The sequence below is a fragment of the Populus trichocarpa genome, chromosome 17, assembly GCF_000002775.5.
Source record: "Populus trichocarpa isolate Nisqually-1 chromosome 17, P.trichocarpa_v4.1, whole genome shotgun sequence".
NCBI lineage: Eukaryota > Viridiplantae > Streptophyta > Magnoliopsida > Malpighiales > Salicaceae > Populus > Populus trichocarpa.
The window spans coordinates 1,780,270-1,794,897 of record NC_037301.2 but is presented as its reverse complement, the minus strand read 5'-3'; the positions used below and the strand labels follow the sequence as shown (position 1 = coordinate 1,794,897).

General features: G+C 33.6%; 2 protein-coding genes across 9 annotated transcripts; both read right to left on the bottom strand.

The window, feature by feature from the left end:
- Positions 1–352: 352 nt before the first annotated feature.
- LOC18106892 (probable transcription factor PosF21) lies at positions 353–5,054 on the bottom strand. The gene is made up of 4 exons (XM_006372783.3): positions 3,716–5,054; positions 3,057–3,189; positions 2,795–2,879; positions 353–998 (listed from the first exon to the last, which is right to left on the bottom strand). Exons 1-4 carry the CDS (start codon positions 4,396–4,398, stop codon positions 619–621), a joined length of 1,281 nt encoding a protein of 426 aa, XP_006372845.2. The 5' UTR covers positions 4,399–5,054; the 3' UTR covers positions 353–618.
- Positions 5,055–7,594: 2,540 nt separating this feature from the next.
- Positions 7,595–12,980, bottom strand: LOC18106888 (F-box protein SKIP16). Of its 8 annotated transcripts, XR_008057769.1 has the most exons (7): positions 12,673–12,980; positions 11,162–11,884; positions 10,520–10,729; positions 9,599–9,705; positions 8,240–8,861; positions 8,075–8,145; positions 7,595–7,999 (listed from the first exon to the last, which is right to left on the bottom strand). XR_008057769.1 is itself a non-coding variant. In XM_052448569.1 (6 exons), exons 1-5 carry the CDS (start codon positions 12,874–12,876, stop codon positions 8,783–8,785), a joined length of 1,323 nt encoding a protein of 440 aa, XP_052304529.1. In that variant the 5' UTR covers positions 12,877–12,980; the 3' UTR covers positions 7,595–7,999; positions 8,769–8,782. The 8 variants fall into 8 exon arrangements, 3 of the variants coding, with proteins under 3 accessions (XP_052304529.1, XP_052304530.1, XP_052304528.1); XR_008057768.1 differs by having other exon boundaries at positions 8,075–8,861; XR_008057767.1 differs by having other exon boundaries at positions 7,595–8,145.
- Positions 12,981–14,628: the final 1,648 nt, after the last annotated feature.

Sequence of the window (14,628 nt, the reverse complement as noted above, 5' to 3'; positions counted from 1 at the left end):
ATTGACAATTGAGGACCCACTTTTGTCCTTGCCCTAAATTCTGTCACTTCCATTGCAGCTCCAAGTGGGGAACTGGATGGCATAATATAGTCAGGCAAGTACCATGAGCACCGCTAAAAACAACATAACCCTTTCTGTTTTCTTTCTTTAATGGGGTGTTGGGTTCAAATGCCTCATTGGTCCACACTGAAAGCAACGAAAACTAGTAACAACCAGCAAAATTTGTACTGCCCATTTGAGACTGGTATAGAAACAGAGGTAACCAAGCACATAAACATCAATAAGAACTTGCATGTGTAAACACCCATATCGGACAGGAAGTAGAGTTTGAAGGGTTTTGGTGAGGTACAACTGAGGACAAACCTATGAATTTCGAATCAACAAATCGCCAACAAAGGCCCATGATTGTAATAAAGGTTCTACATAGACTATACCATATTAAATACTTTAAGCAAACTAGAATATAGAGCTGCCTAAAAGAAATGTAAGGTAGAAATGTAAGGTAATGTATATTAGAAGGACTGGAGATAAAAGGAAGGGAAAATATCCTATGTGACAACAGATTGCAACTAGGATGTAAACAACAGTAGAGACCATTAAGTAGCTGCCTTCTCTTTTTCAATCCTTCGATGAAGAGGAATTAGCCTCAGATCCATTATCTTTCTGGCTTGAAGAAGTCAATGATCCTCTCATTTTCAAATCCCCACCTTGTTGCTGCTGCTGTTGCTCCTGCTGCTGTTGAAGTTGTTGCTGCTGAAGCTGATGTAGCTGGAACTGTTGCTGTTGCTGCTGCTGCTGCTGCTGCTGCTGCTTCTGGGAATGAATTTGGAGCTGTTGAAACTGTTGTGCAGCTAAGAAAGTATGCATTGCTTGATTATTGGGATATAATTGCTGGCCTCCTCCAAAAGATGCATAGTTCATCATGGGTCCACCATTTGGTGTTTGACCAGTCAGTACCTTCAGATGCTGAATTTCTTCTTTCAGCGCGTCATTCAAGGCTATCACAAAACAAAAAATCATCATTAAGGCCGGTAACAAAAGAAGTTGAATCTGAATAAATTCAAAATTAATATGCACAACCAAATTCATCAACGGACCTATCAATGGAAGATACAGGGTACAGAAGCTGCATATGGATGCAATTGCAAGTTTATGAAAGGCCACGTGAGCAAATTTTGCCTATGCTCAGACAGAAGTGTCTCTACAATGTGTCAAATAAAACTGGTGCAAAGTTTATCGACTTCCTTCTATTTAGCAGTTCTAAACAGCTATGCCTCCACTAAGTGCCTAACAAGTCTTACAAATGAGGAAATGCTTATATTTGGAATGCCCACTCAAAGCTAGTTCACATCACAAAAACTAAAAAAGGCAATTCACACCCTCAGATGAGAATAGAAACTACCTGCTCCCAATGAAACTACCTTGAATAATAAGGTTTAAGTTAGCAATAATTTTTGGGCATTCATGAGAAACCATTCCACAAAATAAAGTGCTTGCATAAAATTTGGAAGTGGAAGAGCTTACTATAAAAATAAAATCCCTATAAGCTACTTGAACACCAATTTATAGACTACAATCACTTCTGCAATCAAATATCAATCAGCAAGCTTACTATAAAAACAAAATCCCTATAACTCAATGCATAGCATCCTTGAGATCTTTCACATGCAACTCAGTCTACACAGGCTACGTCTTGCATCATCTTCGGAGCTTTAAATTTATTTCCCCCATGTAGTATACATTCTTATTGTTATCCATAACTACTTACATATCACAACATTATCGCATCCCGAGCCAAGCACACCATCAATTGAATGCTATCAAGTGCACATTTTAAGACTTGAAAATAAATAATACCCAAAATCCCTGACTCTAAGATGACTGAAGTATGCACATTTTGGAGGACAATTTCCGAGCTGAAATAAATAACACCTATTATCTTCCTAGTTTAGAAAAGTCAGCTCAATTCCCAGCCCTAGGTCTTAATCCAGGGATGAAACATATAACACACAACTGTGGTTTTAATGCATGCCCTTGGCCATGCAAATATCAACAAATAATCAACCGGTTGACATTATAATCAGCCATATAAAGAGACACAGCTGATCCCATATTTAAATCAACAAAAACAACTACAAAATCCTCTGGCATGAAAAGTGTCATAAATGACAAGTAACCAAATTAAAAGATTACGAACATTCCTGGCCACTAGACAGAGCATATTACAATTCCTTTCCTGATCAAATGACGTGAAAGAAAGAGGAAAGTTTAGCAATTGCAGACGCCATATTGAACGACAGTTCTAAGCAAAATCTAGATTGTGTACAACACAGAAAATGCATAAGTGGAAAAAAAGATGTAGATCACAAAATAACAATGTTTACAACCAAAAAAAGTTACCTATCATAAAGCCTGCTATGTATATGTATGTATATATATATATATATATGTGTGTGTGTGTGTGTGTGTGTGTATGTATATATGTATATATGTTAAGACTTCTGTTTGTGGCAATATGTAAGTCATAGGATGATGAATCATACACAATTAATGTCAAATACCTAGACCATGCACACGCTGACATTGCCAGTATATTACTATTAGAAGATACAGGCATGAAGAGATAAAATAGGGCAACATTGTTTGTGGATCACGGTGTGCACTCATATGCTTTTTATACATATCAAAATGCCTCTTCATAAAAATCATATACAAATAACACAAATATTAATGGAAAAAAAACATTAACTAAAATTGGCTAATTATATTTAGAAAATTCAGGGGGGACCCTTACCATCTTGCAAGTGGACCTGCTGCTCCATCGTTTGCAAACGCAGCTTCAGTTCACTATTTTCAGAGGTCAGGCCATTTGTATCCCTCTGTCAAATAATAAGCAACAATATCAATTTGACATGCATTAATGTGTTCCCGATGGAAACATTACTTCCTAAATTAACGTATAGAAAAAAGGAAACATAGGCTACAACTTCCATTGGACAGTCAAGTCAAACCAGATACAGTTCACAAATAAATAAGAGTGAGCTTATGCAACTTGCCTGAAGAAGAGTCAATTGAGCAGACAACGACGTCGCTTCTGTTTGGAGTGTCTGCACTTTCCTTTCAAGTTCAGCTATGTAACGCATCTTCCTCTCCTTGGACCTTGCAGCAGATTGCCTGTTGGCCCAAATCCTATAGATGGAACAGAAATGAACATGTCTGACGTCAATCTAAAATAAATAAAACAATGGAAATGTCTTCTCTCTCTTTTTTGATAGAAGGAAATAAAATAAGAGGGATGAAAGAGGAGAGAGATGAGTCCTTTGCAGCAGGGGAATTCAAGACCATTTTTATACAAGCAGAAAACTTCATTTGAGCTTAACAAAAATTCCATGCTATCTGTATAACAAACTATTCCTAAAAGAAGTCCTGTACATGCCAGGTATGTTCACTACAAGAAGTACCTTATGAACAGTGAGTGCAATTACATTCAGTGCTTCATAAGACTATTTTTATGGAGACAATAACAAACTCAAAGATGCCCCATAACAAAACGTTTCAAAAACATTAAATTTCATGGAACGGGCACGAATTTTTAATTTCACGCGAAACACACATGATATTGCTACTACTGAAATTAGCATCATGAGTAATCCCATAACTTAACAAACCACACCTTGAAAAATAGAAAAATTTAAGAGAAAGAGAGATGGGATACCTTTTTGCACGCTTGGGATCTATAAGTGCAAGTTCAGCTAGCTTCGCAGCAGATACAGCTTTCTTAGAATCTGCAGGAGAGGCCTCTTCAGAACCTGACATGAGCATCTCCGGCTTGATTGTTGTTGACCCATCCATTGACTGGCTATGTTGATGCCTAACTCTAGGCCTTTCACTTGGACCAGCACCCAAACTCACTGCTGCAGGCAGTGGTGCCATTGCTTGTGCTGCCATTGCTGGAGCCAAAGACTCCCCAACTTGAAAAGTAGATGTGGCCGAGGACGAATTGAACTTATCCATATCAAGGTACATTGACAACAAATCTTCCTCAGTTTCATCAGAAAAAGTTGGCCCATCAGCACCACCACCCACGACACCAAGATCACTATCAAAGCTAATATCATCAGGGAGAGTGAGGATCTCAGAATGGGCCCGACGGTGGCCCAAATTCTTTGGTGGGTTATCAGGCATTCGGCTGATATCATGACTAAATCGATTAGAATCCGATCCATGACCGAAATGATTAGGGTCTGGACTACTACCGGGAGCCATTGGAGGAAATGTAGAAGGTGATTGCTCAGGTTTCAAATTAAAGGAGCTCCCAGAGGGTGAAAAACTAGAGTACCTGCCTGGAGGTGGTGGTAAACCACTACTATGGTGGCTAGCAGATTTATCCTTATCCATCTTAATAAATCACAAAAACCCCAAAACCCTAATCAAACTTTTGGGCAGCTAGTTCAATAACTCAAGAAGGCACAAACAAAGAGTCCACTAAACGTAGATTTTGCACGCAACAAAAAGGGAAATGCCAAAAAGTCTTGATTTTGAAGCTACACGACATTCAAACACCTAAGAGAACACAACCAAACCCTAATAAACACCCAAATTACACTTCAAAACAAAAGATTATCCACTCTAATTCCCACAAAACACTACAAACTAAGGACACGCAAACAACAAACCTAATAAAGTATCAAACTTGACACAAAGTCTCTAACTTTATACATAACAACAACAAACCCTATAAAAATGAGAGAGATCTGATTAACACAGGAGAGAGAGAGAGAGAGAGAGAGAGAGAGAGATTCCACAAAACAGGAAGGGGATATTAAAAGCAATGAAAAGCAAGCAAACCCAAGAAATCAGACAGCTGAAAGCTCCTTGGGATTAGTGAGACAGAAATTTCCAGGGAAAATCTGATAACTTTCAAGGAAAATATTTCAGACATGAATTCTCTCTCCCATAGAGATTTTGGGGGCTTTTAGATCTTCTAATTCTAATTTTAAAAACAAAAACCAAAAGGGTTAAAAAGGTAAAAAACAAAAGGAGAATCCTTCCTATTCAACTCACCTCACATGCTCTCACCATACCTTTCGTGTATACATATATAGTATTTTTTTATACACCATACATGTATTTATACACATGGATAATATACGTATTTATGTAGAAATAAAGAATCTTCTTAGAGGGTGTGAATGTAGCTATCATAATTATTGAGCTTTACCCGGTAGTCAATCCATTATAAAATTCAAGTCATGAATATGAATTGATAGGGTTAATCCAAAAAACAATCCAAGAAAAATCAATTATTTTTATAAGAAAGTATGGTTGTTGTTGCTTTTCAAAGTAATTTTATTCAGAAATTTATTAAAATTATATTTTTTATTTTTAAAAAATTATTTTTGATGTCAGCGCATCAAAATGATTTAAAAACACCAAAAAAATATTAATTTAAAGTAAAGAAAAAAAATAAAAAAATTCAAATTTTTTCAAAAATATTTTTAAAACGAAAAAACAAACAGGATCAAGCTGTTAACTTGTTTTTTGATTGAGTTACACTAAACAATTCTTTTTTATTTTTTATAAAATTTAAACCGATTGTGATTCCAAGTCTAGGTTGTGTTATATTAATATTAAAATATGTATATATTTTATTGTATTATGTAAATATTAAGATATATATATTATATTATCTTTAAAAAAATATAAATATTTCATGTATATATCTATATAATACAAACACATTTTGGGTTAGGTGTTGGGTTAGGTTTGACAATATTTATAGCTTTTTCATTACTCATAAAATAAAATAATTATTTAAAAAAACTGTTAAATTAAAATTTATCATGTTAGGATTAAAATTAATATCCATTATTATAAACTACTAAGTTTGCTCATATTCAAAGTTTGAAGGGAGAATACAAGATAGCTAGGAATACGTAATTATTTAAAAGAAATTAAAAAAAAAGTGAAAAATATATAAAACATGATACTTTTTTATTTTTATAATAATTGCTTAATTTTTTAGATAACAACGAGCTATATTAAAATATTTTGTTATTTAAATTGTAGATAAAAAAAGTTTTGGAAGTAGTAATCTATTTACAGAATTTAGCCCTTGAGATCGTCTAAATCTATGAAAAAATTTAAAACAAATTTATATAAAGTTTTGGCATGAACATCTCGAAGATGATTATTTTATCATGTTCTTATAAACATCTCCAAGAAAATTTAATAAATACTTCCATCATTATTAAATTAATATTTTGTAATTTATTTTAAAATATTACCATCATGTTATAAATATCATTCCATATAATATCGTATCGCGAGAAAGATGGATTTTGAGCTATTTATTTAAATTGTTGGAAACATTTTAAATAATAAATAAATTAAAAAGAAAAATTAATTTCAAGACCCTATAAAATTTTAAAAACCTAAAAAATTAAAAAATCTTGAAAAGTAAAACTTGAAATATCCTAAAATAATGATATATAAGGTAATGTTTGGTTATTATCTAATAACAAAAAAAACAGTGATAATTAGGCTAAAAAAACTATTACATGAATAAATTTAATTTTAGATCTTAATTTTTGTGTTTTTTGTATTTATCTTTTATGTACTGAAATATTAATCAAATTTAATTTAAAAGTTATGGATATTGCTGTACGAACATCAGATGCTGGATATCTTACGCGCAGACTTGTTGAAGTAGTTCAACACATTATTGTACGTAGAACAGACTGTGACACTAACTGAGAGATTTCTGACTGATTTATCCGTATATGTAGAAATCTTTCTTATTATTATAGTGAATCTTCAAAAAAAAAGAGTTTGTATCTAATAAAATATATATTTCGACTTTCTTGTGTTAAAACGTTGGCTCGTAAATACAAAAGTAATTTATGCATTTTTTTGAAAAGATTAGGTTTAAGAGAGTAAATGGGAGAATAAGTTCAAATGCACCTTCTCATGGTATGTGTGTGACAATTGCATGTGCCATCCTAGGAAGGTTCTATCTTTGTGGTTCATTTGGAATTTCTAGAAGCCAAATTCCATGGGAGAAGAAGACTATTTTATGACTAGGATGCTTCAGACCCCCGTTTTCTACACTTTCAACTGTATTTAAAAAGATAAAATAATAAAATAAAATGGAAAAAAATTAATATAATTCACACCACACGATCAGGAGAATCTAAAGACTTTTTTGGTACTGTGATATAACCATGTTTTTTTTTTAATTTAATTTTTTAAAGAGTATTTTAAATTAACATTTTTTAATTGTTTTGATAGGCTAATTGTGAAAAAAATAGAAAATATTATTTTAATATATTTTTAAATAAAAAATACTTTAAAAATCATTTTAAAAATAATAATCTTGCATGTGGAGGTGAGGTGTTCACAGTCAAAGATATCAAGTAGTCGTTTTGCCTTGTAAGATACGTAAATTATATTAAATTAAATTAAATTGAAGAAAAATGATTGAATAAAAATAAACCCATCCTGTTTTTCTTTGCAACCATGCCGCGACTTTTAAAAAGTTTATTTTTTTTTTCAAATTAATTTGTTTTCTTTTTGTTATTTTAATGTAATGATATTAAAAATAAAAAATATATATTATTTTAATAAATTTTCAAATAAAAAATATTTTAAAAAACAATCCAATATCAAATACTAACACCACCACAGAATTCTAAAGTAACATTTACAGAATTCCAATGGAGTTTTAGAATATTTATCCAAATAATATTCCCTCCATAAACCTTACATAAGATGAGGAAAGTTGTGTCGTTTCATGTACCCTCACCATCTCATTGTGTTCATGTTAAGAGATCCTACTGGTACCATGACCACCCAACACTTCAAAACCAAGGACTGTCTCCCTGTCTTCTGATAGAAGAAACAGAAGGCCCGAGCTACCATGGTGGAACCCGCAAGGAAGAAGAAGTCAACTCCATTGGCAGACAGAAGCAACAGAAGGCCCGAGCTACCAAGGGGGGTCCTGCAAGGAAGAAGAAGCAAACTCCATTGGAGAAATTCTAGTGCAATGACAAAAACACTACAGAAATAATCTTACTCAATGTGACCCCCATAGTGATGCTCTTTGCCTGTTGCTTCCTCGTCGAAAGGATCTCTTAGATATAAACCCTAGGAATAGGCCCTAACCCCAATTAAAAGCAAGCTCAAAAAATACTATCATTAAGGCATGTAGTGCTAGAACACCCGGCAACTTCTCACGTACCTTGGCAACTAAAAAAGTAGTTGCGAGGGCACATCAAAGTTGTTAGGAGATCTAATACGTTAATTTCTTTCAGCCAGCTCTTCAGCAATTACCCGGGTTTACTGTCAGAGATCCTTCCGATGAGGCAACAGGCATCATTGTACGAGCCGGAGTGAGTACGATTATTTTTGCAGTGATTACCAGTCTTTTTGTTAAGATTATTTTTGCAGTGATTGCTATAGTATTCTTGTTATTGCGCCACAGTTGCTCACATGGAGCTAGCTTTTTCTTCCTTGCGGGATCCACATTGGTAGTTTGGGTCTTCTATTTCTTCTATTTGCCAGAAACAAAAGTTTGGAAGACATGGAGACACTTTTTAGCTAAAGTTTCTGCTTCTGGATGTTGGTTTTGAACTGGGATTTTGGTTTTGGAGTTGTGTAATGAAATGTGTTTTCCCGGCAGGAAATGCAACAAGGTTTTTTCCAAGACACCAGGGCTTTGTTACAATTATTGACAAGGAAACGATTGTTCTTTATTGAGGACTTTCAACCTGGTGAACGATCATCAGAAAATGTAGTCCGGCAGTTGGAGGGGAAACCGGGCAACTTCAGCTTCAAATGGCATTCCTTTTGGATCTATCAATCTTGAGGAACCAAAACGAAAATAGAATTAAAAACGAAGAAACAAAAAGAAAATAGAATTACAAACAAGGAAACAAAGCAACATAGTTTTGCATTAGAAACTAGTGTAAGAAAGATGTGATTATTATTGCTAATATCATTGTCAGACTAAGATGAGCAGTTTTCAAATTTCTTGTTCAATGATTAAACTAAGATAAGCAGTGTTCAAATTTCCTGTTCAATGATAAAACCCCATTAAATAGGTTTTAGCAATCACAAGGCTACAAAAATTCAAAAGACTTCACTTCCATGAGCAGTTTTTCAAATTTCTTGTTCAATGATTAAACTAAGATAAGCAGTGTTCATATTTCCTGTTCAATGATAAAACCCCATTAAATAGGTTTTAGCAATCACAAGGCTACAAAAATTCAAAAGACTTCACTTCCATGCCACTGCAAACATGAATCAAGCATAACGATATGTGAGTTTTGAGGGCACGGCCTGGAGTGCTTCAACAGATACATTTAATGATAATTATCTCTACTAGATTCTGGTATATGAGATTTAAGTGTTTCTGTCATGTGATAACTCAAAAATCAATAGTGTGGCAAATCCACATAGCAATAGAATGTCATTATAAAAAGAAAGCAGGTCATTTTTGCAAGATCATCTCAAATACAACTAGGATTTACAATCCCTGCTCCTGTAAAGATTTGAAAGCATTGTAACTCAGAGGATATCATGGATCCATGCGGAATACCTGCCAGGGACAAATGTGAAAGAACCTTCAACAGAGCCAGTAGGAGATCGCAGAGGTGTGCAACTCTCATAAACAAATTCTTTCTCACCTGGAAGCAAGAGTGGGAACTGCAAACATAAAAGATAAGTCTGAGACTCCGCACATTTTTCCAAACATGAAACAATGCATCATGGTGTGGATTTATAAATTTAACATACAGCAAACAAGTTACTAAATTCACTTTTTTTCCCTTTCAAAAACTGCTTCATATGTAGGCACAGAGAAGTTCTTCTTTTATGTCATGATTGTCACTGTGAATTCCCAGTTCACAGCATATTATCCATGGAGATCAGTTACCTAGAAATCAAACTCGCAAATGGGCAGAGTCAGAAAATACCATGAGGAACTACAGCAGTTCCTATTTTTTCCCTTCCTTGTTTGGATCAAGAAGTTGCAATAGTACAGTATGATTTTTCCATTACCTAAAGCTCATGTTGATTAAATCCAAGAAAATAAAATATTATCATGCCTTCATCTCTTTTCTGGAGTTTGGCTGTCCAGGAAAGGGTGGACAACCATGTACAAGTTGCCAGAAGGTACATATTACAATGGCTAATCCATGTTCAGCACAAAATCCATTAGATTCAGTAAGGTCATGTGCACTCTCCCCAGAAGCTGTCTTAAATCAAGGGAAACTAAGCATTACATAAGATTCAAATCATCGACTTTGTGACCCGTAGGCCCTTTTAGAAGCTCCCAATTGTTGCATCTAGAAGGCCACACAGGTGGACCTTGAGAAGTCTATGAACAAAGTGAAAAGATAAGGGAAAAAAAGATTGATCAAGTGCAGTTCAAACTCCAAATATTTACCCAAGAAACAAAAATAAAAATCTCATTCGGAGCAAGTTAGCAATATCAACCCAAGAAATTCTTAAGTCATACCTTGCCTATCACAGCCTCTGCATTGACATTAGATACGACAGTATCATCGGCGCTGATAACCCAGTGCCTCAAATGCAGTTGGCAAGAGCTGAAGCGCATTCCACTGATGATGCATCCTTCTGGTGGAAGGGACATGCGGATTGAATAAGCAAACAAGTATTTTCTAGAGAGATCAACAGCCTCTGGCACAAAAATAGCAGATGCGCGGACCTGGAAACAATTAAAAGCTCTTTTGATCTGATACAGAACTATTTATATAAGGAATAAAAGTAAATGTACACAAGTATGAAAGAAATGTAAAATTTTCTCATATTTCTTGCAAAAGTGATAATGATAGTCATAATTCCAGTAGGGGAGACAGTGGATGCAAACAAAAATTGCAATAGCAATACGTTAACAAAGACAGGTATGAATAAACATATTGCTAAAGAGCCAAAAACATGTTTGTTAGTTATTACTTTGGAAATAAACACATGATATTAATTTGTACATTCCAAATAAATTTGACAACCATATATTTTCGACAAACCTTGCTGCGCAAGGAACAAAAAAAAATCCTACCCCGAGCTTTAAGAGGAGAAAAGAAGAAAATAAACGCCCTGATATAAAACTATGTGTGCATGGCCATATTCAATTGCTTACCTTTACACCATTGGTTACAGCAGTTGAGCAGAGAGGAGATTCTTCTGGAAAAAGAGAGATACTTTTGATATTTCCTTCATCCCGAAGTTTGATCATGCCATTGTGCAAGCGATGGCCATGTTCTTCTAGCCATAACAACATAGCATCCTGTTGTTGGTCTATGTTGAAATCATGGACTGGACTAATTAATGTCTGAGGTACACATGGGATCATTTCTCCAATTGTCAGAAGATTCTGAGTCCCAACATAAAGTTGGCCATCAGAACAGTTCAGGAAGAAAAACTTTCCAATGTTTGAGGATGAGGCTGCCACAACAATAAACTGTGATCCATTGGGTAAGTCCAGGTGGCGTACTATCTCCCGTGTTTCCAAGATCACCTCATGTAGGGGTAATAAGTAGACATTAACCAAGTGATCATAAAAACAGTAGCCACCTATCAGGCCCAATAGACAGGCAGCCGCATCAGTGTTCAAATTTTCACCTGTTAAGTTTTGACCATCATGAAAGCGGTAGAGAAGCCTCGTGGGAAGAGGCAGCTTAACTTTCAAAATTCTTTCAAGCTCTTGAATCTCACCTTCTGATGCACCCCTTCCAAGAGTAGCTTTAACTTCAGGAAAGTTTGTGGTCAACCAGCTCTTGAGTCTGTCCCAACAACTTTTAACTCGCTTTACAAGGGACCATGGATACATGCAAAAAGCTTCTCTCCATAACTTATAAGTTGCCTGGAGAGAGAAAGAGAGTGTAAACATGTATGATGCAATAGGATGATTCCAACATACGAGCCAAAATTAACAAACAAGGCATTAGTCCAAGCTACAACTTAAGGGTTAGGGCCATCAACTAGAGACCCTCTTTCAGTAATCTCTATCCAGGGATTTACATGAATAACACACAAAGTCCACTAAACTCTTGTAAAAGCAAATGAACAAAACATACCCAATAGAACTTTGAAAATATGCACACATGTTGAAAAGTTTCAGCTTTCAACTCGATGAAAGTAAAGCTGGACGCCATCCCACCCAATTTATCATATTTTGAGATCAACAAGTGATTCTCATAAGAATTAACAAAAAAACCATATTTCCGTTTTGTTTGTATACATGTCAACAAAGATATCAGCCACAAAAGCAAATTCACAAGACAAAGCATATGATTGATTACCATTCCAAATTCCACATCTTGACAAGCAATCTAGTACAAACAGCACTACAAAGCTTCAAACTTTTTTTTCGAGCAAAAACAAAGACCCAGAAAGTAAAAATCATTAACAAAAAGCAAACAAGCAAGCTACAAGTCCAGGGGGCAAAACAATGAATTGATTCCAATTCCAAATGCAACATTTTGACAAACACTTCAGTACAACCAACACCCTATAAAGTTCCAAACTTCAACAAATTTCTTCAACAGCAAGAACTAACTGTAAGGTTCCAAACTTTACCAAATTTTCATCATATATAGAAAACTAATAAGAACCCAGAAAGCAAAAATGATTGGATGTATTGTCTATTACCTTAAAAGAGCGTAAAGGGTTTCCATGATGGTCAAGAGGGGCAGATAGATCTAGATCTTGAAGGCAAAATAATGACCAGAGAGATTCCTCAGAGGCTAAATCCTTGAACCTCTTGCTAACACATGATACTTTTGCTGTCTCTTTTGGACCCAATTTTGTTAAGATTATGTTGAGAGCTAAATCTCCCACTGAATCCAAACCCATGTCTCTGTGTCTTCTAAATTCTGTGTAGGTTTCTCTTGCTTATTAAGATGTGTTCTGCTTTTAGGTTCTTGGTTTTGTTTGTTTGTCGTCTGCAGATAGAGGAGACCGATAACTTAATTGAATTTGTCTTTCAAAAATATTTATGAAATTTTTTTTTATTTTTTATTTGTTTTAAATATTTTTTTTGGTGTGTTTTTATATTATTTTAACGTCTAAATATTAAAAATAAATTTTAGAAAATAAAAAAAAATATTATTTTAAAATATATTTAAATAAAAAATATTTTAAAAAACAATCGCTAGTATAATATCAGGACTCTTAAACTAATAGCAAAAACTAGTGTATGTTTTTTTTAATTTTTTTATATATTTTTATGTAAATCTCCTACTTGAAACTGGTAAATCAAAAATGATAAAAAATTTTATTGAGAAATGATAATTAAGAAGAAAGATTATTGTAGATGAAGATAATAAATTTTTAGAAATTTAACTTAAATTTTAGACAAAATAAAATAATAAATTGATACGTGAATTGTCAACCCAGTGACGAATAGCATAAATTCTCCAGTTGGGTATCTAAGGGAAAAAAATTATACATTGAGGAGAAAAAAAGTTATACAATAATAAAAAAAATTATACAATAATAATAATAATAATAATAATAGAGTGGGATTCTAAGAAAAAAATAATGTATAATTTTACGCGTGAAAATATTTATTGTTGGTATAAACCACATGTACAATTATGCTATTTTGACAGAGAGTGGTGAAAGATTTGAATAAATTTTTATGATGGTTATAGATAGGAGTCGCCAATGAATTAAATTAAAAATCACAACGATATAAGTAAATGAAATGGTACGTAAAATTCAGATTTTTGATGTAAAATTATCTACTGATCAATTTTACAATATCAATTATATCTTTTAAATTGATCGTTGGATCGGGCTAAAATTTTACAAGTAGTCATTTGAAATATTATTCTACGTTGAGTTAAATATTCAGTTCAATCGGAGTCTGGGAAGGCCTCACGAAAATACCAACAAACCAGAATTTGATAAAAAAGGAACATATAGATATTTATGAAGGGCATTGTGGTCTTTTCACATATTGTGATAAAAATATATATGAAGTCAGAAAATAAAAATGATTTGAAAAGATGGTAATGCCCTTGTGTGCATTATTACGCTTATTAATGATTGGGGGCATTGTAGTCTTTTTCATATATATATATATATATATATATATATATATATATATATATATATTGGGTAAAAAAAAAGGAAAAAGAAGAAGAATAGAAGACACCAGATTTTAGAGAGAAAATTATAAGTGAGAGGAAGAGAAAGAGGGAGGAGGTGAATAAGAGAAAGAGATGGAAATAGAAATGAAGAAAAAGTTGAGACATGGATGATAAAGGAATTAAGTGTTAAGGCAAGAGTGTGTTTTGATATGTATGATAAATGTGATGTTGATTTTGTAGGGGTTTCTAAAAATTTGAGGTTTTTGTTGTTAATATTGATTAATGATTGTTGTGGGTAATGGTTAGATTGATTGATTTGAGTGGATTGTTAAGAATAATTATTTGAGATTGAATTTGATTAATTAATGTATTTTTAGTAAGTAATCTTATGACTGTGAAGAAACCTTGCTGGAAAATTCTGGAAAAAAAAAACTAGATTTAAGGTTAAAGATGATTAAATTTTATTTTTGGTCCTTTATTTGTAAAAATTACAATTTAGTCCCTAAAATTT